Genomic DNA, 26,351 nt, shown 5'->3' with positions numbered 1-26,351 from the left:
GCACGAAGCACTCAGAGTACTTCATTTGAAATTGCAGCCACTAAAAGCATATTTTGAGTTTTAATATTTTATATCAAACTGCTTAATAAAATATTTGTAACAGACTTGGAGAGAAAATACAGATTTAAATCAGACTGTTTCAAAGTAGTTTATTATAACAAGCAAAAAGCCATTTAATATCAGGTTTGAGACGTTTGAGAGGAGAAAAACATAAAGCGAATACATACAAATGTATGTAGGTAGTTGTTTATGCTGTGTGACTTCTCACAGGCACGGGGACATATTATTCAGTGAAAACCATCTATGATGCCTTTCATTTCACACGTTTTACATCTTTACCATATTTCCATCTCAGCGTGAGGCCGTGTGCCTCTTTGGTCTCATTTCAGTTGCTGAGACTTCATTTACTTCCACTCCACTGTAATATTTTGGCAGTTAAGCGTAATGCCCTTTGTTTTGCCGAGAAGAACGAGCGCTCTGTGATTTTATTTATTTTTTTCATTTGAATTAAATGACCTCGGTCACAGATAAAAGTCCATCCATCTGAATCGCAGGGTTTTTTCTTTTAAAATGCTGCAAGAAATCAAATTTATATTGAATTTGCTTTCATTACCTGGGCTGAAAACGATACATTTTATGAGGGAAAGTGTTAATTAGAATATGGTAGTTTGCCATTTCATGTTCGTGCTAATCATGAAACACATTAGACTGAAGCCTGAAATGAAAAATCCTCTCCACAAGTATACTTTTACACATTAACATTCAGTTTTAATTAAGTCGTCTCAGCAGAATATTAACGCCGTTCCTCTGGATGTCCTCTCCGCAGGTTCAGGCAGACCCAGACCAAGTCGAAGAAGGACAGTAAGCTGGACCTGTTTGGCTTTGAGGACTCGGAGGCCCAGCAGGAGGAGAACAGTAGCGACAGCGCGGATGGCCGGTCCAGTTACAAAATCAAATACTTCGGTTTTGACGACATGAGCGACAGCGACGGCGCTGAAGACGACGACGGCAGAGCTAAGGAGAGGAGGAGGGCCAAAAAGAAGGCCGCCATCACCACAGTGACCCCGGTGGTCACCATAGAGGAAATGCCAGCTGATGACCCGCCAGATCCGTTTGAAAGGCTGGAGGTCCAGGAGATGCTGGAGGTCCAGGAAAGGCCGGCAGTCAAGGAGAGCAAGAAGAACTCGGAGAAGCAGGAGAGCAGGATACGAACAGGTTAAAACACCAACACTGTCTGACTGATAACGCCGATGTAGTGATGAGGATATCTAGTGAAACCACCTTTTTACAAAATCAGCCAAAGAGCCGTGTGCAAAGTGTGACAGTAACATGAGCAGGCTTGTTGTTTTAATCCTGTGCATATCATCCAATTAATTAAGGAAGGACTGAGCTGACGCGTGTATCAAATAACATTCTGATCCCACCTCGCCGAACTGGTCAGGTGTCTTGATTATGGACCTCTCCTTCAGTTTGACCTCCTTCAAGGTCAACACATTGATCTGCAGGTCAAAGTGATGATAATGATTTATAGAGCTGCTTAAAAAGCATTCTCCGAGTGCTTCTTGTCTTTTCATATTTAAAATTTCTGATTTAAGTATAATCTGTGGTAACGTAAACCAACGCGACTGAAAAGTGTCGGCTTGACTCGCTCACTCGATCTCTTCAGTGTAACACTTGTTGGGAAGGTCCTGTTGTGTTATTTCATGTCTGGCGCCTCTGTTTGCTTCACACTGTGTGTGAGGTGTGTGCTCAGTGAGCAGGGAGAGGGGAATGGACTGCAGCGACAGCAGTGAAATAAATTGGTCGAATAACATTTATTTGTTTTGCAAAGTTGCAACGATGTTCAAGTTTAGTTGGACGTCGCCAACTAGCGATGATAAAACGGGGTTGTTGCACGCCTGCCCTGAGCCTGTTGACACATGCCTCTCTGACACCAGTTTGCCAGTCGCGCTGTTTCTGGAACAGCCTTTTAAAGAGAGTGAGATTCTTAGCGGTCCCCCAGTGAACACTGATTTTTATTTTGTCATTATTTTAAGGTCACATCATAGACTCTGTAGCTACGACAGTGTGCCGTAATTCCATATGAAATGGAATAAGATGAGATATACTTCATTTATTCCAAAAGTAAGGAAGTTACTGTGTAACAGCGGCCAAAACATTAAGCACAGCTTGTTTAAAAGGGAAATGGAAAGATTTTAATAGGTTTGAACAGTTTATTTTAGTGGGTTAGCGTCGCAAAATACACCAACACATTTTGCCCTGCACCTCATTCAGCTTGTAGGGTTTTTTCTTTTTTGTGTCTCTTGCACACTAAAGTAAACGGCTTTTATTACATCAAACTCTGAGTCTCTGAATCTGGATTTTCCTTTTTATTACAGTATTTCCTTCTATGAGCGCAGGTGGTTTGAGGAGCATTCACATTACTCATCTTAAATGCAGAAGGATATAACAGCTCAATAGAATATATTTACAAAACGACAAGACGAAAAAAGCTGAATAAAGTAAAAATGGCACGATCGGGTGGAATAAAACTGGAGCTGTGTGTGCTTTTCTTGTTGTTTTGTGTATGGATAAACATTAGAGAAAGCCAACACGCCAGCATAGACCGAACACACGGACACACGCACAAACGGTCACACTCTAACAACAAACACAATCAGCTAATCCTGTTTCACTATCCAGCAGGCGCTCATTGTTAGGACTGCTGGAAATGAGCTAAAGCTCACAAACACACAGTTTCATTTGACCTTGTTTCTAATAACATGTTTTTTTCTCTCTCTCATGTGGAAAAACTCGTGGATTTAAACATGATGAAGAAGCGTGTGCTTTCAGATTCAGGCAGCTCATGAGCATATTGCTTCTTTCTATTTGTGCTGTTGAAAATAATTAGTTTGGCCAGGAGACGGGCTTTAAAAGTATAAATAGATGTGACATAATCTCAAATTTTATTACTTCTCTGTTTCCCTGCAGATGTCCTGGACTTCTCAGAGGACAGCCTCAGGGTGGTGGCCAGCGGCCCGAGGAGGCCGCCTCAGGGCAAACCTGCAGAGAAGAACCCGGACACCCTCCGGAGGATCTTCAGTGCACAAAAGAAGGTCAGACGTGACACCGCTGCTGAGTCACATGAGGGTTCGCAGTGTTTATGTGACAGGCTGAGAGTGACTTAAGTGTGTTGAAATGTCACCTGGATGCACTGCAAACGTGTGGGCCAGGAAATCTCGTGCAGAGAGCCAGACTGAAACTTTATTTTGCCTTTATTTAACCAGGAAGCCCCTTGGCAGTAAAATCCTTTACAACGGAGAAAGATCCAAAGAAGCACACAGTTACAGAGCTGCAAAGATATGAAACATAAACATCAGAAAACATGGAGCATAATAGAAAGTCTGGCTTAGCAGTTACACAATAAAGATCATACAAATAATGGTCTAGTTAAACTTAAGAGTTAGGATTTGAGGAGCCACTGAGAAGAGCCAAAATCATAACAAGGTTACATTATGGATTAGTAAATAAAATCTACTGGTGCTGTTGTCTCCTTTAGGCTTAGTTAGAGGCCAAGTAGCAGATCATGACGTACAGTGGTAATATTCGTGCTGGATAATGAGAACGATAACATGAATTGTGATATGCAGAGATTAGAGTCAAAGTGTCACCATAATTATAATCAGGAGCATTTAACAAAGTGCTCACTAGAAGAAAGCGTGTCATCCAACCTGATAGCAAACATTTGTAGGATGAATGAGAGTGAAGAGCCCGTAAAACCAATCAGTGAACATCTTCATAAAACAAGAATTCAGACAGAATGAGCGGATGAAAAACAACTGAAACCAAACACAAAGGAGTTTCATCTTTGACGGATGAAGAAGCTCGTTAATCCATATGAACCTCTTCAGAGAAACATCCTCATCTCTAAATGTAAAACCAGGACTCGTTACAGAAAGAGATCTCAATGTACCTGTGGGGACGAGACTGTCCACCCACGTCCTGTATGACTCAGTACTGTGTGTGTGTGTGTGCGGGGGCGGGCAGAGCTGAGGTTTATCAGTGCATCGATGAGGGACGGACAGAGTTGTTTCTGAACATTTCTTGACTCCTAGTCTTTTATTTATCTGCCTGCTAATGGCCTCTACCTCCCCGTCTGCAAATCAGACTATTGATCTCATAAGAGCCGGGTCCCCGTTTCACAGCGAAGACGGATCGATGCTAGCGAGCCGCAGCGGTGGAAGTGCACATCTTAATATTACTGTAAATGAGTTGCCAGCGTCTCATACCTGAGGCGGTGTTTATCTCCTGTCCTCTCATCAGGTGAAAAACTTGAAGTGAGAGATTAATTGGACTTACTTGCGTTAAACTGTGTTTTTAATCAGGCCTCTCTGCCGCTTTCGTACTTTTCCGAGTTTGTCCTAATGAGCTCTGCGACGCCTCTCTATTACAGCCGATTGTTAATTGTGTTCTCTTTAGTTTGCAGGCGTTTTAACTTTGTTTGAAAAACTGACGCGTGATTATCGTTTTAATTAGTAAGACTGATTTCTGCATCCAAATTAGTTTTGCGGCAGCGTGTCAGGATTTGTTGGAATGTGGTAATTTGTACCAGAGTTTCTGCCTCTGGAGTCAATAACGCAGGCTGTTTTTGCTCCGCTGATTGTCCTTTTAGTGCCGTATCTTTGGGAATCTGCTGATCCAGTATTGTTTTCCCCTCACTTTAACATGCTGCAAATGCATTGGAGTCATCTTATTATAAGGTCGTGTAAGGCAAAGGGCCGCTGCAGCACTGTGAGCAGACTCAGCAGAGCCAATAAAGGAATTAAAGTTGTAGCAGAAATCCTGAAACTGGATTAAAAAGAAAGATGTGTTGATCGCAGCTGATCATATCTGCCTAATTAGCCTCATATTTGCCTCATGCAACCTCATATGCTCTTCCAGCATGTCAGGTGGGTCCCACGCCAAAATGATCTATGTGAGGCATGATCTAAATTAACTTTCATTTCAGTGGCAGGGGTTTTCCACCTGGGAGTTGTTCTTCCATCCCATCTTTGCAGCTGGAGACTTGCTTTCAGCTCAGGATTCGTTGAATGTTTGATGTCTCTTATACTGTCAACAAACCGTCAAGTTAAGAAAAAAATCTGCAGTTCCTCTAATGTCCACTTGAGGCTCCCTCTAAAAGTTAAGGTTGAATTTTGCAGCAGGCAAAGAATAACTCCATGGTGTTCTTCTTATTGCTCACCTGTTTGTTTTTTTCCTATAGAGGCATGACTGCTTTCAGTGATAGCTAGCTGTGTTTTAGCTTTTTGAGTTTTCATGGCCTCATCCTTTCTAATTATTAGGGTCGGGCGATTGGACGACTATAACGACTACTTTTTACAAGGGGGTTTATTTATTTGATTGCCCATGAGTGAGTTTGCTAATAATGATGGCGCTAATAAAAGCAGTCAACAGAAAAAAAATAATAGCGCTGTTTTAACAGCACCCTCTTTCATCTGCTAGCAAATGCCCCCACCTCAGAGGGCGCCCAAGTGCTTGTTGGTGGAGCTGTAGAAGCTGGTGATAGCCTAGCATAGCACGTGCATGCTCATGCAAGTTAGTCGTGAGTACTTTGCTCGCACCATACATCTGCACGAGCGGCACACCGCTTTGGTTACATCCTTTGGCTTTAAACCAAATAAAAGACGTAAACCTAAGAAATCCCAAATTGGTGACTTTATTATTATTTTTTTAGCGCTGTCAGCGTTAATGCGCCGTCATCACGACTAAAGCGATTAACAATTAACCCATCTGGAGTCAAAATCCCTGAAATGTCTCTTGTCAACGCATTTTGGCAGTTTGTCCTAATTTTGTTAATTCTGCGCTCAAGATGGGTCGAGAGCGTTAAAAATTGTAATCGTGATGACCGCGTTTAAGACACGTTAACGCTGACAGCGTTTTTTTTGGGGGGGGGGGATTAGTTCGTCTATGTTTGGACGACTTCTGTGTTGTAAACGCACAAATCAGTCCGCGCATGATTACATTGCTCCGCCCATCAAAAAGTCTGCACATGTGCGACTATATCGTCCATCGGCGATTGTTGGACTGACGATTGCGGGTTGGAAAATTTTTACATATTGCCCAACCCTACTAATTATATCTATATTTTACAGTCATACCTCATAGATCTCTGATACATACAGGTTGTATGACATGAAAAAGGAACTTTGGAGGTGGGAAACATACTAACTTCACACCGAATCACAAGACACTTTAAAACTGAAATTCTTCAGAATCCACAGCACTTCCAGCAGCCTTCTTTTATATACAGGCTTTGCTTTAGAAAGGGGAAATGCTTTGCTCATTTTGCTCCTCGTGTCTTCTGCACGAACGTATTTATTGCACTGCAGTCTAGTTGCACGCTTTGAAATGACCTGATTGGTTTGCTCTGATAGTCTGAAGCCTGTCCTGAGTATGAGATTGCAGGTGCACAGATTCAAAAGCTGAGAACTTTTTGAAGTGCCAAAGTATGAAGTTAATTTCCTCCCTGTTACAGACAAGCAGTAATGGCATTAGAAGACACGGTGCCCCTAGGAGCATAATAACGCACTTAATGTACTCTCTCATCCTCTCTTCTTCTCCAGTTTCATGCTCTGACTCCTAAAATAACTTTCCTCCCTCTCAGTTGAATTTCTGTCTCCATCGCTTTCTCTTGACCGCTTCATCATACTTTTTACCTCCCTGTATTAACCCCCCCCCCCTCCTCCCGGGCGCAGTACATCCCAGATCTCGCTCCGTCTCCCATTAACGTGATCGAGAGCGAGAGAGGAGTGCAGCTCATTATAAAAATAAAAATGAGCGGCCTACGGAGGAGTCGTCAGAACTCTGCTTTGATTACAGTAAACTGCACGTCTGTGCCATCAGATGAGCCCGGGCATTGTTAGGTTATTGAGCTGAGGACTCTGGGAGATATTAGATGTTACCATAATGACAACACTTGGACAGGCTCATCCATATTTAGGAGATGGCGCTGGCTTTGTTTGGGGAATGTTTTTAAGGGACGAGCGGTTATTACATCCATAACAGTGACCCTCTCCACTGTCCTAATGTCGTTCATTCCACTGCTGTACCATAAAGACTCATTGTCATTGTATAAAATCTACAAAATTACCACACACACACACACAGGATGGGTGCTGGGGGTGAAACAAGCACACAACAGCATAACTGGAGCGTGCCTGCTCTTTAACACAAAGTAACACGCGGCATCGCCGCCTTAACTTCCATGGTTCGGTCACACGGAGCTGGTATCCGCTGGATGGAGACGTTCACATAGGATTTGATTTTACTTTCCGCCTCCGTGCGTCTGCTGCTGTGCAGGTGGCAAAGCACCAACTGTGCGTGTGCTCTAAGCAGTGAGCCTCAGAGAAGGATGACAGGAATGAGTAATCACCCGTCCTGCTGATGGGCACAGTCACGATGATGTCGCCACGGCAAAGTTTTTTTGTCATTGCAGTCCTGATGTTTTATATAAAATAAACTGACGTTTTTCACCCAATTTATCTGCACTAGTTTAATTTCAGCTCATTGTTGGAGTCTTTACTGCAGACTGAGTGTTATTTATGGCCCAAACACGCAGAGAGGAGCGGACAGACGGGAGAAATGAAACGATTCATCAAGTTAACATCAACGTGTTACGTTGGCGCCAGTGCAGCGAAAGCTTCCCAATCAGTGGTAACCGAGCATAATGAGAGGGAGAAGCTGACGGGGAGAGAAAAGTTTATCAAAGAAAATCTGTAGGCATGCGTGAAATGTCTCCAAACTGTTGGCCCTTTGCTCTTCGCTTTCTCAGTTCCATGTTCACTCTGGCACTGGGCGCTGGTGGGAAAGCCAGAATCAGAGAGCTGTCCGAACCAAATATGCTCCCCACTCTACACTTGTTTCATATTCTGATCATGGTTTTCCTGCCATTCTGACCCCTCCGGTGAAGTCGGGATAACTAATTCACGAGGTTTGGCAGTGAAGTTGTAGTTTGCTCCTAATGCACACCCGCAATGCCAAAAACAGCGTGTTTTTGTTTTTTCTTATATTTTTAATCTGGCCCATAGCAGAGACACGGCACGTTCACCCCCCTCTCATCTGTCCCATACTTCTTAGCAGCAGGTGGGCGGGGCGGGTGGGCTGGGTGTCTGCCTGTGTCATTCAGATTACTGTCGCAGGCTTTAATTTGGTGTGTTGATGTTCCAGCACAGCAAAGCTCATCCCCAAACTCCCCTTTGTCTCTGCTTATTAACCCCGCGGTGCAGAAATCCCCTCCCGCCCCCCCCTCCTCACCGCTCTTCTCCTCAGCCAACTCTCTCTGCTCGTCCTCTTTTGTTTTTCATTATGAATGCCCCGGCAACCACCAACCACAGGTTTGGCAAAAATATACAAAGAGGACAGGAGATGAGCCAAGGATGAGGGTGGACGGTGGCGTGGGAGGGTGTGTGTGTTTGTTTTTTAAGTGTGTGTGCGTGTGTGTCCTGCTGTTTGATCAACGCTGGCAAACTCTGCTCAGTTTAATGCGCTTCCCCCTCCTCCGTTTCTGCTTCACCCTGAGCATCAGTTTCTATCCACTATGTCCGCTTTTATTTATCTGCTCTCCTCGATTGTTTCAAGTCGATTTTATTTTATTTATAGATTTTTATTCCAAAAGTTCTCTTAAAAAAATCATAAAGATACAAAAGAAAAGTTGGTCCACGGTGAACAGCAAAGGCTTCTGTCTGGTGACACAATAAAAATACAGAACTTGAAATATTGAATTTAATATTTTTAGAAATTTGGAGAAAATCAGGAGTCAGAAAAGGTTTTAAAAAATATCAATTAAGTCAGTTTTCTTCTTCTTCTTGGTTTCTGTCTGTTATCCACCAAACTCTCCTGAATTTGAGATGCTTTGCTTTAGTAACAGTTCAATTATTCAGTGTAATCTTCTCACACTTTAGTTTTGTTTGGTTTGTTGGCTCCTGTTTTGAAGCCTTGACTTTACAGTACGGTGTTGGATTTGTACAAGTGCGTCCTTTTGCTGGTGCTGTGCAAACACACACATATTTATGTGCTCAGTAGCATCCCACGACACAGCAGGGCTTGTTGTTTGTCAGGTATTTCATTAATACTGCTGTAAAAAGCACCCACAGCACAGTGCACGCTGAAGCCTCAAGTGGTCATTTGAGGAACTGCATGTCTGTTTCCAGCTTCTGCAATGTTTATGTTTTTATATGCTTGTGTTTGTTTTTCAGTCTCCCACCAAAGCGGTGTACAACGCCAGGCACTGGACATTGGAGAGCGAAGAAGAGCCCCCTCCACCTTTCTTCGCGCGATCACAGACGACTCCCGTAAGTCTCGCTTTCAGACCAAACATTCGATTTCAGCCTGCGTCAAAAACAAAGCAGCTGCAGCTTACTCATGTCAACCTTCCTCCGTCTCCAGGCCTCAGCCTCGGCTGGAGGCTCCAGTAAGGAGCCCTCTAACTCTCAGAAGGACGATGGCGTGTTCAAGGCTCCGCCCCCTCCTCCAAAGGTCACAAAGTGTGTCACTGTCCCTACAGATCCATACCAGGACACCGTCACTGCACTCAAGTGTCACAAAGAACATAAAGAGGTGCACAGAAAATGTTCTCCTTGAGCTCACTCCACATCACGCTGAAGAAACACCAGAAACATCAACATGTCTCTCATTGTGCTTTGCAGCTGTACACAGTCGTCCAACACGTGAAGCATTTCAACGACGTGGTGGAGTTCGGGGAAAACCAGGAGTTCACCGATGACTTTGAATACCTAGCTACTGGTTTAAAGAGCGGACAGCCTCTCAACACGCGATGCCTTAGGTGAGAGTCTCCACGTTCCATGGGAAGTTAAAATTTTCCCATATTTACCAACAACAGCCAGTGATTACAGGTGATATTTACACCCCTCGTACACTCACTTTCTGGTTATAACAACAATACAAATGAGATGAAACCAGCTGTGGAGGTTGCCTTGCAGTGTCTAACATGCATCAAGGTTCAGATTTGGGAAGTGGGATATAAAAAGTGTTTGAAATTTGGGATGAGGGGCAGAAGGTTCAGAGACATCATCTCACATCAAAATCACTGAAAACCAGCATCGGGGCGCTAATGAAGGAGGCAGAGCGTTACACTTTCAACATTTAAACCTCGTTTTCACACTTAAAAACACTCATTTTGTGTGGTTGTTATTTTGTGTTGATGTTCTGTGTTGTGTCTTTAGTGTGATCAGCCTGGCTACACGCTGCGCCATGCCCAGCTTCAGGATGCACCTCAGGGCCAGAGGGAAGGTGGCTCAGGTCTTCAAAACGCTCAACGATGCCCCACAGCACCCGGTGAGGATCAGCAGCTGAGCACTGAGCCCCAGACTCTGTGCTGTTCACTTTTGTTATTTGTTGTTTTACATCCAAAGTTCAGAATTCGTTGTTTAACAGAATGAACAAATAATTTGGTGAGAACTGATTCTGGGTCAGGTTGGTGAGTAAATACGCTGAAATCCAGTGTCTGTAATCGTGTTTAAAAAAACCAAAGAAGGCGACCTCTGAGAGAGCTGAAGGAAGTTTGAGAACAACAGTAAATAATTTAAAGTTTCTTTTTCTGTCTCCTCTGCAGAACTTGGCTCTGTGTACAGCCTCTCTCATGTACATCCTGAGCAGAGACCGGCTCAACATGGATCTGGACCGGTCCTGCCTGGACCTGATGATCCGCCTGCTCGAACTGGACCAGGACCAGGGGGGCGGGAATGGGGCGGACTCCACGGTCCATTTCAGTGCCAAGGAGATCGCCAAAATAAAGGAGAAGATCAGGAAGCTGTGCGACACGGTGCACAACAAGCACCTGGACCTGCAGAACATCACGGTACACAAACGCACGCGGCGGCGACGTTAAAATTACACATGTTCAGAGGGGGTTTATTTTGAGGGCGGAAAAAGCTTTGAGCGATTATTTCGACTGCTCCAGTCGGGGTGACTCACAGACTCCCACATGTGTCAGGATGTTTCTCACAGATCTGGTAGAGCTGAGCCAGAAAAACACAAAATTCAACTTCTACAACCACAGGAAGCGGCCCACAGAATAACTCCAATGTGTTAAACGTGTGAAGTGATACTTGAGAGTTTAGATTTAAGCTCCTGACTCCTTCTCCTTCTCCCTACAGACGGGTCATTTGGCCATGGAGACGCTGCTGTCTCTGACTTCGAAACGAGCAGGTGACTGGTTCAAAGAGGAGCTGCGGCTGCTGGGAGGACTGGACCACATAGTAGACAAAGGTAGACCATTACACAGAAGTCCAGCAGAAAGAGGAAAACTGTCAAGCGTTTCATTTCTCACCTCGTGTCCTTGTTTTGGTTTCTCTGCCCACAGTGAAGGAATGTGTTGATAACTTGAACCAAGAGGACGATAAGGAGAAGCTGGTGTCGTCTTTGTGGGGGGCTGAGAGGTGTTTACGCGTGCTGGAGAGTGTAAGTGCCAAATCAAAATAAGAAAAGACATGACAGGGTTTTGTTTTTAAAGACCACTTGTGTTCTCTTTTTTACAAGCCTGCGAGGCTCAGAGCAAAATGTAATTGGAAATAAAAAAACAGCAATAAACACACATTATTACTTTGATGCCAAAAACAGAGAACATAAAGTAACGAAGTGAAAAGAAGCGTTCAGTTAAACTCGGCTGGTGTGAACAGGCGAGGAAGTTGGAGCCGACATGCTTCCTTCGCTGGGAGACATGTTTGTTGTTCTACACAAAGACAGAAATTAAATTATGGGAGGGGGAAATGAACTGTGAGGAAACCTTATTAAAGTTTTACAATTATCTTTGGGCCTGCTGACGTCCACTTGCTCAAATGTTTTGTACCAGTGACGACCGTGACAAGCAGACCACCGACTACATCGCTGCACAAATGCTGTTTACACCCCTGTGCCCCTCCCGATCACATAGTACGACTACGTTAAATCTGTAGTATTTATTTATTTATTTATTTATTTATTTACAGCTGAGCCAGAAAGCACCAAAAAGTTTGGTCTGGCCAAAAACATCCAAACAAGATAAATGCCTCCTTTCCACTAGCACCTGCTCTGCTCGGCTCCACTCGCCTCTGGTAGTTTTCTGTTACGACTGAGTACCACTTAAATAGGGTGCTGTTGTTATAGCAACGCAGACCAAAAAGCCCCGTACCGTCACGGCAATGGAGGACGCCGAGGTGATGCTAAATCAGTGCTGGACCATGGCACTGGTTTGTGTGCGGTCATTTCCCTCGTTGTTTGGGGGTTTGATTCTTGCGGAGTCGCCGCTCTCATGACTCATCTAGTGATGTCACTCCCTGGCCAATCAGCAGTTTGCTGTCTGTTTAGTGCATTTTCAGCTTGCTTGGAGCCCCACCTGAGCAGGTACCAAAACCAGTGTCTGGTACCAGGCATTACCACCTAATGAGCAACGCTAAAAACCAAGTCAAGCCAAGCTGAGTAGGTACTTGTGGAAAAGAGGCTTAAGATGATACTGATGAAGATTTAGGTTCTTCCTTGCTAGCATAAAACTACTGGTTCTTTTGAACCACCAATGAGCTATTTGCTGACTTCTTTGATCGTACAGCTGGGCCAGTTTGATTAGACGTGGAGGTCTGGGTCCCACCCGCTCAGTCACGTTGAAGCTTCTGTCAGCTTCTGCTCGTCGTCACGTTTCCCGACATGTTTGTTCAGAAAAGGTTTAACACCTGTTTTGATGTTTGAAAATCAAAACCATCACTAAATGTGACAGTTGGCTTGAACGTGATGATGGTGTTTCAAACTTATTCTGTTTGGAGAAGCGTCCTCACTCTGGAGCAGAGAGCCAGGGTAAAAATATGAAGTCAAGTTAAAGTAAAATCAGCGAGTTCATTGGTGCTCTCCTGCTGACTGTGTGTTTGCACTCATAGGTGACCGTCCACAACCCCGAGAACCAGAGCTACCTGATCGCCTACAAGGACTCGCTGCTCATCATCTCTTCTGCAAAGTGAGTGATTACACACGCTCCTCACCCCTGATGTGTTCGTCGTGGAGCCGCTCGGCTCTGTGTGCTGCTTAGATTCAGCAGTTTTTATCAGGTGGCACGTCTGCTGTAAACTTCTACTTTGTACTCGCTGTTTTGTTGCCTTTTCCTCTTTTATCATCTTTTTGTGCCGTTCCAGTCGGGTTTCTGAGCAGAGATGGACGAAAGCTCTCCACTGTTATTGTGAAAATCAGTAAATGTGGTGATGTAACAGCAGAATCTTTAAACCCGGTCACACTGAGCCCAGATTACCTCAGCTGCTGTATATCCTGTGTGTGTCATCGCCATCATCTTTTTGTTGCTTCATTTCCTGGTTGTGACATCCTGTCAGTCATAGCGGTGACCTTTCGACCCTGACCCTGACCCCTGCTGTCAGCAGAGTCTCCGCTTTGGTCTCTGTTCATTCTTTAATGTGTTTTAGTCGTCGAGGTGTTCTGATTCATACAGACAGACCAGATTTTGTGCGTTTACGGTTTATTTTATACATTGGTTGAATTTAATTATAATTCATACTTAATAAACAAAGAACTTAGAGTTTGAGGAAGCTCACTAATAAGTTTGAGGAAATTTTACAGCTGGCTGTGTCAGCGCTGCTGTCTACAGCAGTGAAATGCTCTGTTTTGTATTGAAGAATAAACAGTTAAAATCTCCCCTCTAATCATCTGTGGATTCATCACATTTCTGTCCTGTGACATCTGATTTTCCACCAGCTTTCCAGGTTTTAAATGTACGACCGGCACAGTGCTTTTCTGGTCTTTATGACCACTTTATCCAGCAAGTCGCATTCACCCTTTCTCACATTCACACCTCTGGCCATGTTGCACCATTTAATCTCACCTGAATCTTTGGCCTGTGGGAGGGGCTTAACACAGTCACCTGGAGAACATGCGCGGCACAGCGAGGCCCAGCTGATCCGACTACGTAAACATGAACCGGTCAAGTGAGCACCTGACGTCAGCCCAGCGTCGGGTCCCTCCGCCGGTAAACTGAAGCTCCTCTCAGCTGCAGAATGATGCACGAATCTCTGTGCTCACTGTTCATCAAGTAAAACTCCAGCATCTGTCGCGCTGCGCTGAGTTCATTTACCTTCTCGCTCCTCCTGCGTCCTTTGTGTGACCGGACCTTCGCCCTCTGCAGAAGGTCTGCAGTGAGGGTGGGGGTCGAGGATGATGAGGATGAAGGTCGAATGGCTCGACAAAGAGCTGCTGTTCCCTCGGGCGGGTGACACAGGCCTCAGTCTGAGCCTTCAGCTGCCCGCTGCGCTAACTCGATTAACCCCAGAAACTGCGGGGTGAGTGGGAGAGCGAGCACCGCCATCTAAACTCTCTCTCTCACACACACACACACACGCGCAGCTGAAACTGTGAAGTTACTCTCACACACTCCAACAGTGTTTACTCTTCATCACTCACTCCTGTTTTCCTCCTCTTCCTCCTGACTCCTCCTGGTTCCCGCACACGCTGCCCTCATTGTTTCAAACCAAACTCGACCCTGAGCTGCTTTGAGACTTTCAGCTGTCTGCAGGATTAATTCAATAAGCCCCGTAACAACCCCATCTCTCTCTCTCTCACACACACACACCCGTCCTTTTGCTTATTGACGAGCCTCGTCTGCATCTGGACACAAACGCATCACTCTGTGTTAAATTAAGCAGAGTGAAATGTAAAAGTTGTGAATATGAAGCCTGTCACAGAGCGCCCAGCTGTGTGCTGCACCCTCTTCTCCTGACCCGGACTCATTGCTGATAGAATTATCATGTAAAGGAAGTTAATGATGCTCCTTGTTTTATTTTTGCCTGCACTTGTTGTCTTGACTGTATTTCACTGTAAGTGAACCAGAAGAGTGAAAGCCCAGCTTAAGGCCAGACTTAGCAAATCTTGAACTGTTGAACTCTGATGAAGCACCTCTGAGCTGCAGCGAGACAGTGAATGCGATGAGCTTGTTCAGTCCTAGTGTCGGTTCCACGCCCCATAAATGGGACATTTGAGGCAGGAGGGATACTCGGCATAAACTCTGTGTGGGAGCAAACCTGCTAACAGTGCCGTCTGTAGCGTGTTTTAACAGATGGATGTAGCCACCATACAGTCACATCTTTGACCCCTTTTTGTCTCAGTGTTAGTATTTTGGTCACAATCATGTTGGGTTTTCCACCCAGAGGCACTTAGCTGAGCTATCAAACAACACAAACAGTGTTGTTCATCACACAGATAACTGCTAATGCTCATTAACACCCAATTAAAACCTGAGAATTTCATTCACCAAACCTGGAGCTCAGACTTCTCGGATGGTCTTTGAGCAAAATTAACTGCACAGCAGGTCTTATTATTTGACAGACAATTGCGTTAAAATGCTCCAAAAGGCTCCAGTAGCACAAGCACGGTGCAGAGGTGCAGTTCACTGACGGCCATCCGTGTCAGTAAAATGAGTCACGCACCTAATAATGCAAACTTTAAGCCTTAAAACAGATTAAATGTCTTGATTTTCAGCAAGGGGTCGATTGAGAGGACTAAACCGTATTTCTGTATCAGGCTGTGAACATGTTTATTCCTGCTGTACAGTTGGATATTTGAACACTGCAGTCTGTGGGCAGTGACTCACTCATGGAGCCGGCCCCGAGTGGACATTTGAGGAACTGCAGTTTTTAGCATTTGCAAGTTTCCACGTTAATTTTCCAAAGATGGACCAAGTATTTCTGCCTCATTTTTACATTCATGTGTAAGTAATTTCTCCTCTTTTCCCTTCTCCTCTGTACCCCACAATCAGTTTCCTGTGACGCACCACCTGCCTTTTTTTTTTTTTTTTTTTTTCTTCCTCTCGTTGTGTCCTGATGTTCAGACTCTGGTTTCTGCTCTGTTTTCAGTCACCACTGTCATTAGATTTAATTTGGTTATTTACATCAAGCTGCTGCCCTGCCTTGCCCCTCTGCGGTTGCAGCCGTCCTCAAGAAAGAGTGTGTGTGTGTGTGTGTGTGAATGCTGCTCTGTTTTATGATGGAGTAGAAAAGGAAAGAGGCGAGTCATGTTCAGACATCTGGATGTGAGCGCAGTTTGCACTGATGACGATCAAGTGACTGTAAATGAAAAGGAGGACCAGGTGAACCCGCACGGACCGGCTCATTTTAGCTTGAATTTCTTGGTAACACAAAGGTTTATGGGACATTTGTTCAGAGTTATCAGTGTGCAGCCCTTTCAGTTATGTTTTTAGCACTTGGTAAGTAAGGTCAGTAATTATTTGGAAGAAATATTGAGTCTAGTTCTGTGAAGTTACCAGGCCTCTCTTTGTCTGTCAGGGCGCTGAGCAGGTGTGAGGAGATGATCCAGCGTTACAGCAGGGAGGTGAAGTCCGACAGAGCCGCGGTGGGGAAAGCGGTGGAGGACTGCATGAGGGCCATCATAGGAGTCCTGCTCAACCTGACACATGACAACGGTTAGTGCACCAAAAACACTCCAAAGACACTTTACTGCGGCTTATTGAAACGCTTAAACATTATTAATCTGATGGATAAACGTGTGTGAAACTCCGTCTGCAGAGTGGGGCAGCACGAAGACGGGAGAGCAGGAGGATTTGATAGTGACGGCTCTGAACTGTGTTCTCAAAGTCCCTCAGTATCTTCCTCAGGAGCAGAGGTTCGACATCAGAGTACTGGTGCGTATTAAACATGAGTGATGTGACGGTTTCCATCACAGCTTTGGGTTAAAATTAGACTTAAAGTGGTATTAAAAGTATTTTAAGAAACAGGAATATGAAGACGGCAATGAAAACAGAGTTTTGACTGACCCATGAGTGCCACTGTGTGTGTTTGCTGCGTTCAGGGTCTGGGTTTGCTCATCAACCTGGTGGAGTACAGTGCCAGGAACAGGTACTGCCTTATGGAGATGGAGATGGAAGGAGGCCAGGGTCCCTGCGACTCCACCGTCCTGCTCAACCCTCAGCACCAGGACATCGCCAGCACGGGCCCGCTGAGCGCCATCGCTGCTCTTGTACAGGTACAAACTCAGGAGTGGATGGAAAAACCCAAAGAAGAGTACGACAGAAGTGAAGTCGCCACTTTACAAACATAAATGTCCATATTTTAGGAACAAACTATCAAAATGTTTTGTTTTGGTAAATCAGGTTCTTTTTTTTTTTAAGTTTTCGTTTGTATTAAAACTTTCTGCAGCTCAGAGAGGAGCGAGTGTGGATCTGCTGCACTCTCTGTCACTTCAGTTGGTTTATTTCACCAGAAAAGGGGAAATTTCCCTCCCAGAATAGGCTCTAAAATAATACTGGATGCTTTTAAATTCTTTCTCACATGCCGACCTTCATTCAGATTCATCTCGGTGCTCAGTGTGGACCCTTCTCAGCCGGCCTGGAAGGAGAAAATAAACCTTTGTATGACCGACGTCTCGTCGTGGGTAGTTTTGGTGTCATCTGTCAGGTGTAGAGTTTAGTTTTCTGCTTCCCTCTAAAACAGTTAAGATCAGACTGAATTGAATTTGTCTCCTGGTGTTCAGACGATTCACATTAAAAGAAAAGGCTGATTATTCCCTCACTGCGTCTTTGATTAATGGAGCACAAACATGGTCTGATTAATGTCTGCAGCAGCAGCTGCTGTGAGGAATATTTCAAGCTCACTTTTATGTTTTAGCGTGACAATTAATACTCGCGCGATCCTCGGAGTTGAGTTTGTCTCGTCTGCGTTTTGTTCTCTTCTGCCGTCTTACTCAGATCCAGTTTTAATGGTGCTCATGGGAAACACTAAATCAAATCAAGCCGTCTAATCACATTGGGATGGTCCCCTTGTGCAGACTGAGTTCCAGGGAGGGCGGTGGAAGAATCTGCAGCGGCATCCAGATTTCAGGGAGGGGAGTCGGTCCTAAATATCAGTCACTGCCTGTCAGGAAACCATCTGTGAACTGTTTTCATGGATATAGTTTCTGCATTTGAAAAGTGCATAAACCTGCTCTTTTTTCTGTCTAGCAGGGGGCGACCCCTCTGCTGTACAAACAATCAGATGGTATCGAAATCTGAGAGGAAGTTATTGGGAAACTTTGGCTAGCTTCAAATCTTATTGAACACAAAATGATGATCGTGTATATACAGCCTATAAATCGCTTGGCGTTGGTTCTGATGTTCCTTGTCGCCCTCAGCTGTTCCTGCAGCGGGAGCGGGCCGCCGTCCTGGCCGAGGCCCAGACCGACGACCTCATAAAGGAGGCGCCGAAAGCTGCTTTGGACCAGAGCGGCGAGTGGCAGGAGACGGGCGGCGAGATCCAGTGGGTCGCCAACGACAACGACTCCGACAAACAGGACGAAGGCAAGAAGAAGAAGGAGGACGAGGAGGACGAGGAGCTGGACCTAAACAAAGGTACAACCAGAGTGTGGCTTTGATCACTCCTGCTGATGATGATCGTTACCATCGAGCAGCAAAACGTGAGACATGATCCTCGTTTCTCTGTCCAGCTCTGCAGCATGCAGGGAAGCACATGGAGGACAGTATTGTGGCCTCCTACACGGCACTGCTGCTGGGCTGCCTATGCCAGGGGAGCCCGGTGAGTCTGACACACACACACACACACACACACACACACACACACACACACACACACACACACACAGTTGTGTATCTGTAAGTTGAGAAGACGTCACCCTGACTCATTTATTTATAACATCAAAACATGAATGAATTGCATGCTGGGTATGTGCTTTTTGTCCCCATAATGCGACTCTGACAGATTTGTGTGTCTGTAGGCAGTTTCTCAAAGTTTTCACCTGCATTTTAAACACAGTAGAAACACATTTACCCTCAAAAACACATAAATACAGCCTCATGACACACACTGAGGCGTACAGTTCACAGCAGCACTTGTTGTTATGAGGCTTCAGAGCTCGTTTGGATTTGTCTGATTTATCTTCGTGTGTTTGATTGATTTCTTTTGACTGTCCTGCAGATGAATGTGACTACTGTGAGAGAGAACCTGCCTAAAGGAGATTTCTCCATCATGACAGAAATGCTGAAAAAGTTCCTCAACTTCATGAACCTCACTGTGAGTCACAGCTTCAATAAAAGAATCCCTGTAATGTGTTTAGTTCTGTTCTAGTGAGCACGGAGAGAAAAGTCCTGATGACTCTGATCCAAATGTACTCTGAATATGTTTGGGGATCATTTAGTTATTTTTTTAAATGAAAGCTTAAAACTTCTTGTGGAGATGATCATCGTTTTACATAAAAAAAATGTTGCTGAAGCAGATAAGAAACAAAAATTTTGAAATTTTGACCCCTGGCCTTTTTTACAAGCTAGTTTATCAAATCACCGTATATCCTGCTCATGTTGGACACATAAATCCGGAAGCGCGGGTCGTTTTACCCAAATACATGAAGGAGGGAAGATTTCAGAACCGAGCGAGTTTGTAGAAACGCATCAGAGCTGCAAAAAAACACGGTATAAAGGATGGACGTCGCTACGCTGACGCCAACTATTCTGAAGCCATCTTGTCACAAAAAACTGGATGTGACAAGGAGGGGTGGGTCTCATCCTGAAATCACTTTCTCATTGGCTAAAGACTTGTCAATCACAAGCCATTAGCCAATGAGCAAGCACCACTGGCTTTGTTGAAACGTGGTATGACCAAGATTTACAAAAGCAGGAAATTGTGTACTGAGGCTTAGACGAGAGCCATTTTCCCATAGGATGCTTTAGGACCGGAAGTCGACTTGCAACCACAGTTATCGCCATCTGGTGGTCATCAGATAGAATGCAGGTTTTTAGGCACTTCGGAACTGGCTTTGTTTTTATGAATGAAGCTACATCTCCGCTTGTTTTCACTGTGAAGGCAATAAAAACGGCGTACATTTACTCTGACAGCATACTGGCTGTTACGTGTTACATTAATGGACACATTAGCTACAATTCCAGCATTTGCTTGTTCAACATAATGTGTTTATACATCATCATTACCTCCAAGCAGAACTATCACAGCTGTTGCTGACTGTGAAATGTAGTCACTGTTTCACAAAGGTGGACGTGAGGCTGCTGTAAGTCCAGACTAACGCAACACTGAAACTCGTTCCGCAATATCAAACTGATATATTCTGATTAGTGTTCGACGTAATCCTTCATCTGCCCTGTGCTGCTCTCCGCCCGACGTCTGTCAGACGCAGACTAATGAGAGAAAATGCTCATTATTCAACGACGATTATCAGACAAGTTTATTCAAGAGTAAAATCTGTGATTTAAATAAAAAACGAGCAGTGAGTTTGTTGAAATGGTAAGAAAGAAACGACCTGCACGTCTAATTTTCCAGGTGTGTGTGTGTGTGTGTGTGTTCATGACTGACCCCTGCTTCCTCTCTGCAGTGTGACGTCGGCACCACAGGACAGAAGTCCATCTCCCGGGTCATTGACTATCTGGAGCACTGCTAGAGAGAAGTCTGTCTCAAATACGTACTCACACAAAAAGACACATGCAACACAACCATCTCCTTCATCATCATTACCACCAACACCATCACCACCACCTCAGAGTCGACCGCTGGAGTAAACTAACGGGACGTCGTCCTCTTCCTCCTTTTAAAGGAGCTTCACCTCGTCAGCGCTGGAAACAGCTCGTTTCCTCTGTGACTTTAAAGGATAAACCCTTTAAAGCTGCAGCAGAGATCACATGCTTTTGTTTTTCTGAAGAATCCAAGTCAGTATTTGGTTGTTATTTCTTCCTTTTTCCTCAGTTTAAAAAAAGTTGCTCAGAGCGATGTTTTTCTTCTACTCTGATAAATTCCATTTCAAAGCGTCTCCTCACCTTCTCAGCCCCTCCCTCATGAAAAACCCCTTTTGTATCGAGCAATGGCAGATTGGAGTGAAGCTGCCCCCCCCGGCCTGCCATCAAAGCCTCGCGGCCCTGAGCGCAGCCTTTTGGAGCTGATAACTGCCAAACAAACAAGCTGAGCTCTTTAAAAAGAAAAGATGGCTTTTACTTTGAAAACGTCGACCCCGGCTCCTCACAGGCCGCCTCATTTCTCTCACGCTGTGTTCTTCTTCTCCTCTCTTTGCTGCTGTAACCTCTTGGCTCTGTTTGAAGGAGGTGCTTTAGCGCTGAGAAACCCCGCGTATTGATCATTTGTGGGCGGAGGGTGGGAAGCCTGACCCGCGGCGAAGTCGAGGTGGGACTGCTTGTTTTTGTATGACACCTCGTTTCGTGGTGGCGTCGAAAGAGACGCGCGGCGCCTTTGTGCCGACTTCACACCTGACTCTCAAAGCTTTTGGGGGTTTTAGAAACTTTGGACAACCTCTGCTTCCAAAAAGCAGAAAGTTTTTCCCTTTCAAACGATCGATCGCGCTCTCGCTCCACATCAAAAGCTTCGTGTCTCAGCGGGTTCCCGAGCCCTCTGGACCAGAACCTGTCCTCCTCCTGCTCCTTTCAATTACCGCCAGGCGTTTGAGCTCGCCGCTCATGGTGGAGACTTCAATTACAGTAAAGGCGGCCGAGGAAGCCCCCCCAGTCTGACAGGTGAAGGCCAGGCTCTTTGCTTTTGAACTTGAACGCCAGCAGAGGGGTTTTCACAGAGGAGGTCGATTGTTTGTCCCTCCTGCTCAGGTGTTTTTAGGAGGAAACACTTTAGCTGGAGCTCAAGATCCTCAAACCCGCAGTTCAACTTCAAATCCTGTGTTTGGACTTTCCAAGAGTGCATCACTCTCTAACGTACATTTCAGCGATCCTGAGATTGGATTGGGAATTTGTAAATGATAGAAATCGGGCCCGTGCTTTTCCGTTAGGCCTTCTGTGGTTTTCATCTTTGAAGCCTTTTCAGATGGCACACCTGTGAAGAACTCAAAACTCCAGCAGCGCTTACAGTGCAAACAGCAACTCATTACACGTCAGCCATTGCACTTGTAGCTTTAACCTGCCCCGGCCTTTCCTGTCCTCTGTGCACCGTCAGTGAAGCTGAAGTTCCAGAAATGTTCCCTGATGGGGGAAAGGGAAGTCTGGAGCCTTAAACGAGTCATTTCTGTTCCTCCTTCCTTCAAGTTTGAGTTGTAACTAAAGGCTTTATTAATAGAATAAATAGATATGATTTAGTTTGAAAAGATTTTCAGCCTCATTGTTGTTTAAAGCTAAAAAAAAAAGTTATTTAAGTTTAGTGTCACATTTCGTCAGTTTGGAGACTCGCAGAAGAGCGAAACTCCAGGGGAACGTGAGTCTTTCACACAGCAGAAACAGTTTTTCCAATAATTTCATTGGAAGATGTCTCGGATAAGCCCCGCCCACTCCATTAAAACCATACAGCCATGGTCTAACTCTCACTGGGCGCCTCAAACTGAGGCGTCCCTTCAGTTGCTTTATTAACCCTTTAATGACCTCCAGCTAATAAGCTTGTTATAAAGGAAACCTGAATAAAAAAAGAAAAGAAGAAAGATGGCCGTGAACATCGTTTTAGTGTTGGCTCTTTGTCTGCAGCCATGTTCAGGTCCCCACAGTCGCTCATCAACACTGAAACGCAGACCCGTGACACTAAAGGTCACTGCTGTGAGATAAAGGACACAGACGCTGTCCATAGAGGCCAAAACAGGTTTTTAAATTCCAGCAGGCTGCGCGTGTTAATTACTGCTGTAAATCTGTCGCATTTTAATGCGAGTCTGTGGGGACCCACTCGCTTTTGGAGCCTCAAGTGGATGCTAGAGGACCTGCAGTTGTTGACGCTAGCTTCATTTCCTTCGTTCCTGCTTTAAGCTAAAGATTCGCCTTTGAATTTCTTTTCTCGAAAACAGATCTTTTTAAAGGTCCAGATTAAGAGAGAGAGAGCATCGTCTGAGCAAGCTCACATTTAAAGTTTTCACGTCTGTTCCTTTTTGCTCTCTGGCGTTTTGTCATCGGCGCCGTGAGCTCCTGCTGCTGTTTGATTTCATCTTTAGAGCTGGAAAAAAAATGACATTGAATTGACCTGTTAAAGTTTAAAGATTGTGTCATTGTTCATGTGGTTTTGTATTTGTTTGTCTGTGGACATCAGCGCACACACACACACACACACACACACACGTTAAAACTTCACACTCCTTTATGAAAAGTTTACAAGAGCTTTATTCACAGACGTCTGGAAGAATGAATGGAAGAGCTTTTTGTACATAGTTTCCTGTAAATAGATTGGACCTCCTCATGTAGGAGGGGAGTGATGGAGGGAGTTTGGGGTGGAGGGGGCAGTTAGGGGAGGGTCGCGGGTGGGCCGGGGTTAAATTTAAATTTAGACCGTAGACTCTACTTTTCTGAATCTGATTCTATTTTTTCTTTTTTCTAAGCCTTTTTCTCCCAGCCGTGTTGTTGTTTTTGGACAGACAGAGAGCTTCTTAACGAGCCGCCTGCAGGAAAACTTGATCTTTGTACCAATTTGCAGACCGATGTCTTTGGTTACCTGTACATAATTTTAAAATAATAAAAATTGATACTTTGAGTAACTCTGGCACAGAGTTTTTCTTTCTGTCGTCCTCGGTGTTTGAGTCCTCGAACACGTGAAACACGTTTTGGTCCTTTAATGTCTGACGCTGAAAGAATCACAGATATTCACGTCCCCCCTGCACGTTCTCCTCGGGGCACCCCGGGCCTCCGCCGCTGCTCCTGGCCGTGTGGAAGTGCCTCTCGGGCCGAGGCGGGTCCCCGGCCGCCGGCGCTTTGTCGGTGCCCGGGCTGCGTGCTCCGCCCGCGCCCTGCTGCAGCAGCTCGCTGAGGGTGGAGATGTAGATCTGCGCCATCTGCAGGGTCTCGGACTTGGACAGCTTCCGGTCGTTGTCCGTGTTGGGAATAACGCTGCGGAGCCGGTCAAAGGCCACGTTCAGTCCGAGCATCCTGCGCCGCTCGCGGGCATTGGCCGCGAGGCGCCGGCGTCTCTGCGCGCGCTCTAAAGCGCTCGTGTCCGGCGGCAGGTAATGCAGCGCGCCCCCGGCGGGACCGAGCCGGAGCTCCACGATGGCGCGCGGGGGGTCCCGGTAGTCCCCGGAGCGGTCCGGTGCGAGGCTCCGCTGCAGCAGCGCGTGGAGAGCCGAGGCCGCGGGACCGGGACCGCACTCAGAGTCCACGGACACGAAGGGAGCGAAGAGGCTTTTACGCGGAGGCATCTCTGCTCCTCCTCCGCTCTCCCCTTTCTCCTTGTCCTACTGTCTCCTTCTTCCTCTCCTTCTTCCTCTTCTCCCCCTCTTGTCTCCGTCTCCTCCTTCACCAAACGGCCACAGCCGCTGAGCCTCACCGGGACCCTTCACGTTTCTCAGCATTGATGGGAGAATTTATGGAGTGGGGGGCCTTGCGTGCTTCGGGGGCGTGGACAGGGTCGTGTGCTGCTCAGTGAACTTTGCCAGATGCGCAGCTGGAAGTCGATTAACCGAGTTCATCAAAAGAGGATTAGAAGCGTCTCAGTGCGCCGCTGAGGGCCGAAGAGGAGGAGGACGGAGAGCGCCAGCAGCCACGGTGTGAAGTTTCACTCACACAAACTTCACGTACAGTTTTTCAATTATAAAAAGTTTGTAATAAGAGTTTCGAGCTGAAAGCAAACTTGTGTCATGCAGCAGATCATTTAAGACAGCAGTGAAACATTTTAGCGCTCAAATTTAAAGAAAACGTGTTTGTATGTTAGTCTGAGTACAGCTGGTACACTTTGCACTGCTTCCATCACCACACAGATGTTAGTGAAAGAAGTATTTCTCTGTTCTGTCACCAGAAATCTGCATGATTAGTTTCTTTCCCACACAGAAACATTCATCCCAACATGGAACAGTTGGAACAATCATTCATGCTGTGAAGCTGCCCGACCAGTTTAATGCAAACACATTTAAAAAAGTCAAAATGGCATTTTTAGTTATTAATTAATTTGATGAAGATCAGTGAAAAGGGATCATTTGTAAAACAAACAGCAGATGAATAGATTGTCTCTCTTCTTCATTCAAACATTATTACTCTGCAGAGTAAAATTAAAATAAAAACAAACAAACATGAAAATAAAACTGAAAAGTAAAAAATAAAAAAAATCTACATGTGGTTTGGGACCAGAACTGGCCTGCCAGAGGGCGCACTGTGGTCCACACAGGACGGAGCATCGTTCATTCAGTATTCAAAGATGAAGGAAATTCTACATCAACAATTTTTTTCTTGTTTATGGTTGTTGTTGTTGTTTTAAATCATCCTCCTCTGAAGGTTTTGTGTTTCAGAAAATCACATTTTAAATGTGAACTTTGTAAAAGAGACGCAGGTTATTAACTGTAAGGTTCAGCTGACGATCGAGTGAAGGTTTGGGAGCAAATAATTAATAAATTCCCAATCTGCGCATGTTTAAATGGAAAGTTTGAGGCCGTCCTGTCACACAGCAGCCATGTTTAATGATCTCTAATCGTGATTAATCAGATGTTTTCACTGGTTTTTGTCTTATTTTCTGTTATTTGATTGAAAGTTGACATCACATCTGTTTCTTTTTCACGTGTTGAGGCAGAAACTTTATTCAAATTCAAGATTTTACTTGTTTTCTTACTTCTGTGGTGATGAAACACCGGCGCGCTCAGTGAAGAAGAGTCCACGGTGTTTATATTTCTTACAGAAATATAATTTTCCTCATAATCGGTCATTTAGGACCTCGTTTTTCATGTGGCTTTTTTAAAGTTACCTGTAATATCCCCACATAATTCAGGTAACTTTTTTTTTCTGCGAACACATTTGTCCTTCAGATCAGAATTAATCATAAGTTTTGTCTGTATTCAGCTGGGAGAAAACTTCAATCCTTCTTTTTGTGTCCAGGCTAAACAGATTCTCCCTCCATGCCTGTGTTGGGACATTTAAGCTTGCAGCAGAGAACTCTGGTTTGATAACAAATTACATTTTAAGCAACTGTGAAACAAATGATGTTTGGATCACCTTTAGAACCAGCTAAAGCTTCCAGACTGAAGAAGCGGCTGTGAGGAGCACAGTCATTTGGTCTGATATGAAGTTAGGCCTCTTCTGTTTCAGCAAAGGACAAAAATGTCTCTCCGCCTCTCTACAGGTGGACAAGTCGCCTGGACAGGTGGAGTAGAGGACATGATGATTACTACATCTCTGACCTCGCATCTCCTCCGGGTCCCTGGAACAACATCTGTTTCCTTAAACCGCACTTTCACTGGAGAAATCATTTTGACTGCAGCTGAATAAATTCTTATTTTGTTCCACTTTGTACCCAAACTAGTGTAAATATCGATTCAGGTCTCCAGCCAGCGAAGGACTAAGGAAGAAGAAGCCTTTGGTTTTCGTCCCAGCCTTGTAATCCTGTCCGACTTTGGGCTGAGCATTAATTATTCATGCAACAGTTACATGAATAAATACCACACAGAGCACGTAGGTGAAGACATTTTCTTGG

The 26,351-nt window shown here is 45.1% G+C and overlaps 2 protein-coding genes across 2 annotated transcripts in view; one reads left to right on the top strand and one right to left on the bottom strand.

Moving 5' to 3' along the window:
* The window catches only part of LOC146381013 (wings apart-like protein homolog), a 32,751-nt gene extending 9,315 nt beyond the window's left edge, over positions 1–23,436 (top strand). Inside the window, exons 4-20 of the mRNA XM_084936982.1 lie at positions 827–1,215; positions 2,971–3,095; positions 9,234–9,329; positions 9,424–9,594; positions 9,684–9,820; positions 10,221–10,332; positions 10,610–10,855; positions 11,154–11,265; positions 11,360–11,457; positions 12,903–12,979; positions 16,305–16,441; positions 16,545–16,660; positions 16,828–17,001; positions 18,145–18,361; positions 18,457–18,545; positions 18,945–19,040; positions 20,350–23,436. Of these exons, the coding sequence (XP_084793108.1) occupies positions 827–1,215; positions 2,971–3,095; positions 9,234–9,329; positions 9,424–9,594; positions 9,684–9,820; positions 10,221–10,332; positions 10,610–10,855; positions 11,154–11,265; positions 11,360–11,457; positions 12,903–12,979; positions 16,305–16,441; positions 16,545–16,660; positions 16,828–17,001; positions 18,145–18,361; positions 18,457–18,545; positions 18,945–19,040; positions 20,350–20,415 (2,458 nt within the window). The 3' untranslated portion in view covers positions 20,416–23,436. The remainder of the gene's footprint in view (positions 1–826; positions 1,216–2,970; positions 3,096–9,233; positions 9,330–9,423; positions 9,595–9,683; positions 9,821–10,220; positions 10,333–10,609; positions 10,856–11,153; positions 11,266–11,359; positions 11,458–12,902; positions 12,980–16,304; positions 16,442–16,544; positions 16,661–16,827; positions 17,002–18,144; positions 18,362–18,456; positions 18,546–18,944; positions 19,041–20,349) is intronic.
* Positions 23,258–24,251, bottom strand: atoh1c (atonal bHLH transcription factor 1c). The gene has a single exon (XM_084936983.1). The coding sequence runs from the start codon at positions 24,091–24,093 to the stop codon at positions 23,533–23,535; it is 561 nt and encodes a 186-aa protein (XP_084793109.1). The 5' UTR covers positions 24,094–24,251; the 3' UTR covers positions 23,258–23,532.
* Positions 24,252–26,351: the final 2,100 nt, after the last annotated feature.

Source organism: Perissodus microlepis, chromosome 8 (assembly GCF_051167445.1).
Source record: "Perissodus microlepis isolate ML-2025 ecotype Zambia chromosome 8, ASM5116744v1, whole genome shotgun sequence".
Lineage (NCBI taxonomy): Eukaryota > Metazoa > Chordata > Actinopteri > Cichliformes > Cichlidae > Perissodus > Perissodus microlepis.
Note: the sequence above shows the minus strand (reverse complement) of the source record. Positions and strands in the feature narration are given on the sequence as shown.

Bases quoted from the DNA above. Each gene is read 5' to 3' on its own strand.
- atoh1c (XM_084936983.1), bottom strand. From the start codon at position 24,093: ATGCCTCCGCGTAAAAGCCTCTTCGCTCCCTTCGTGTCCGTGGACTCT.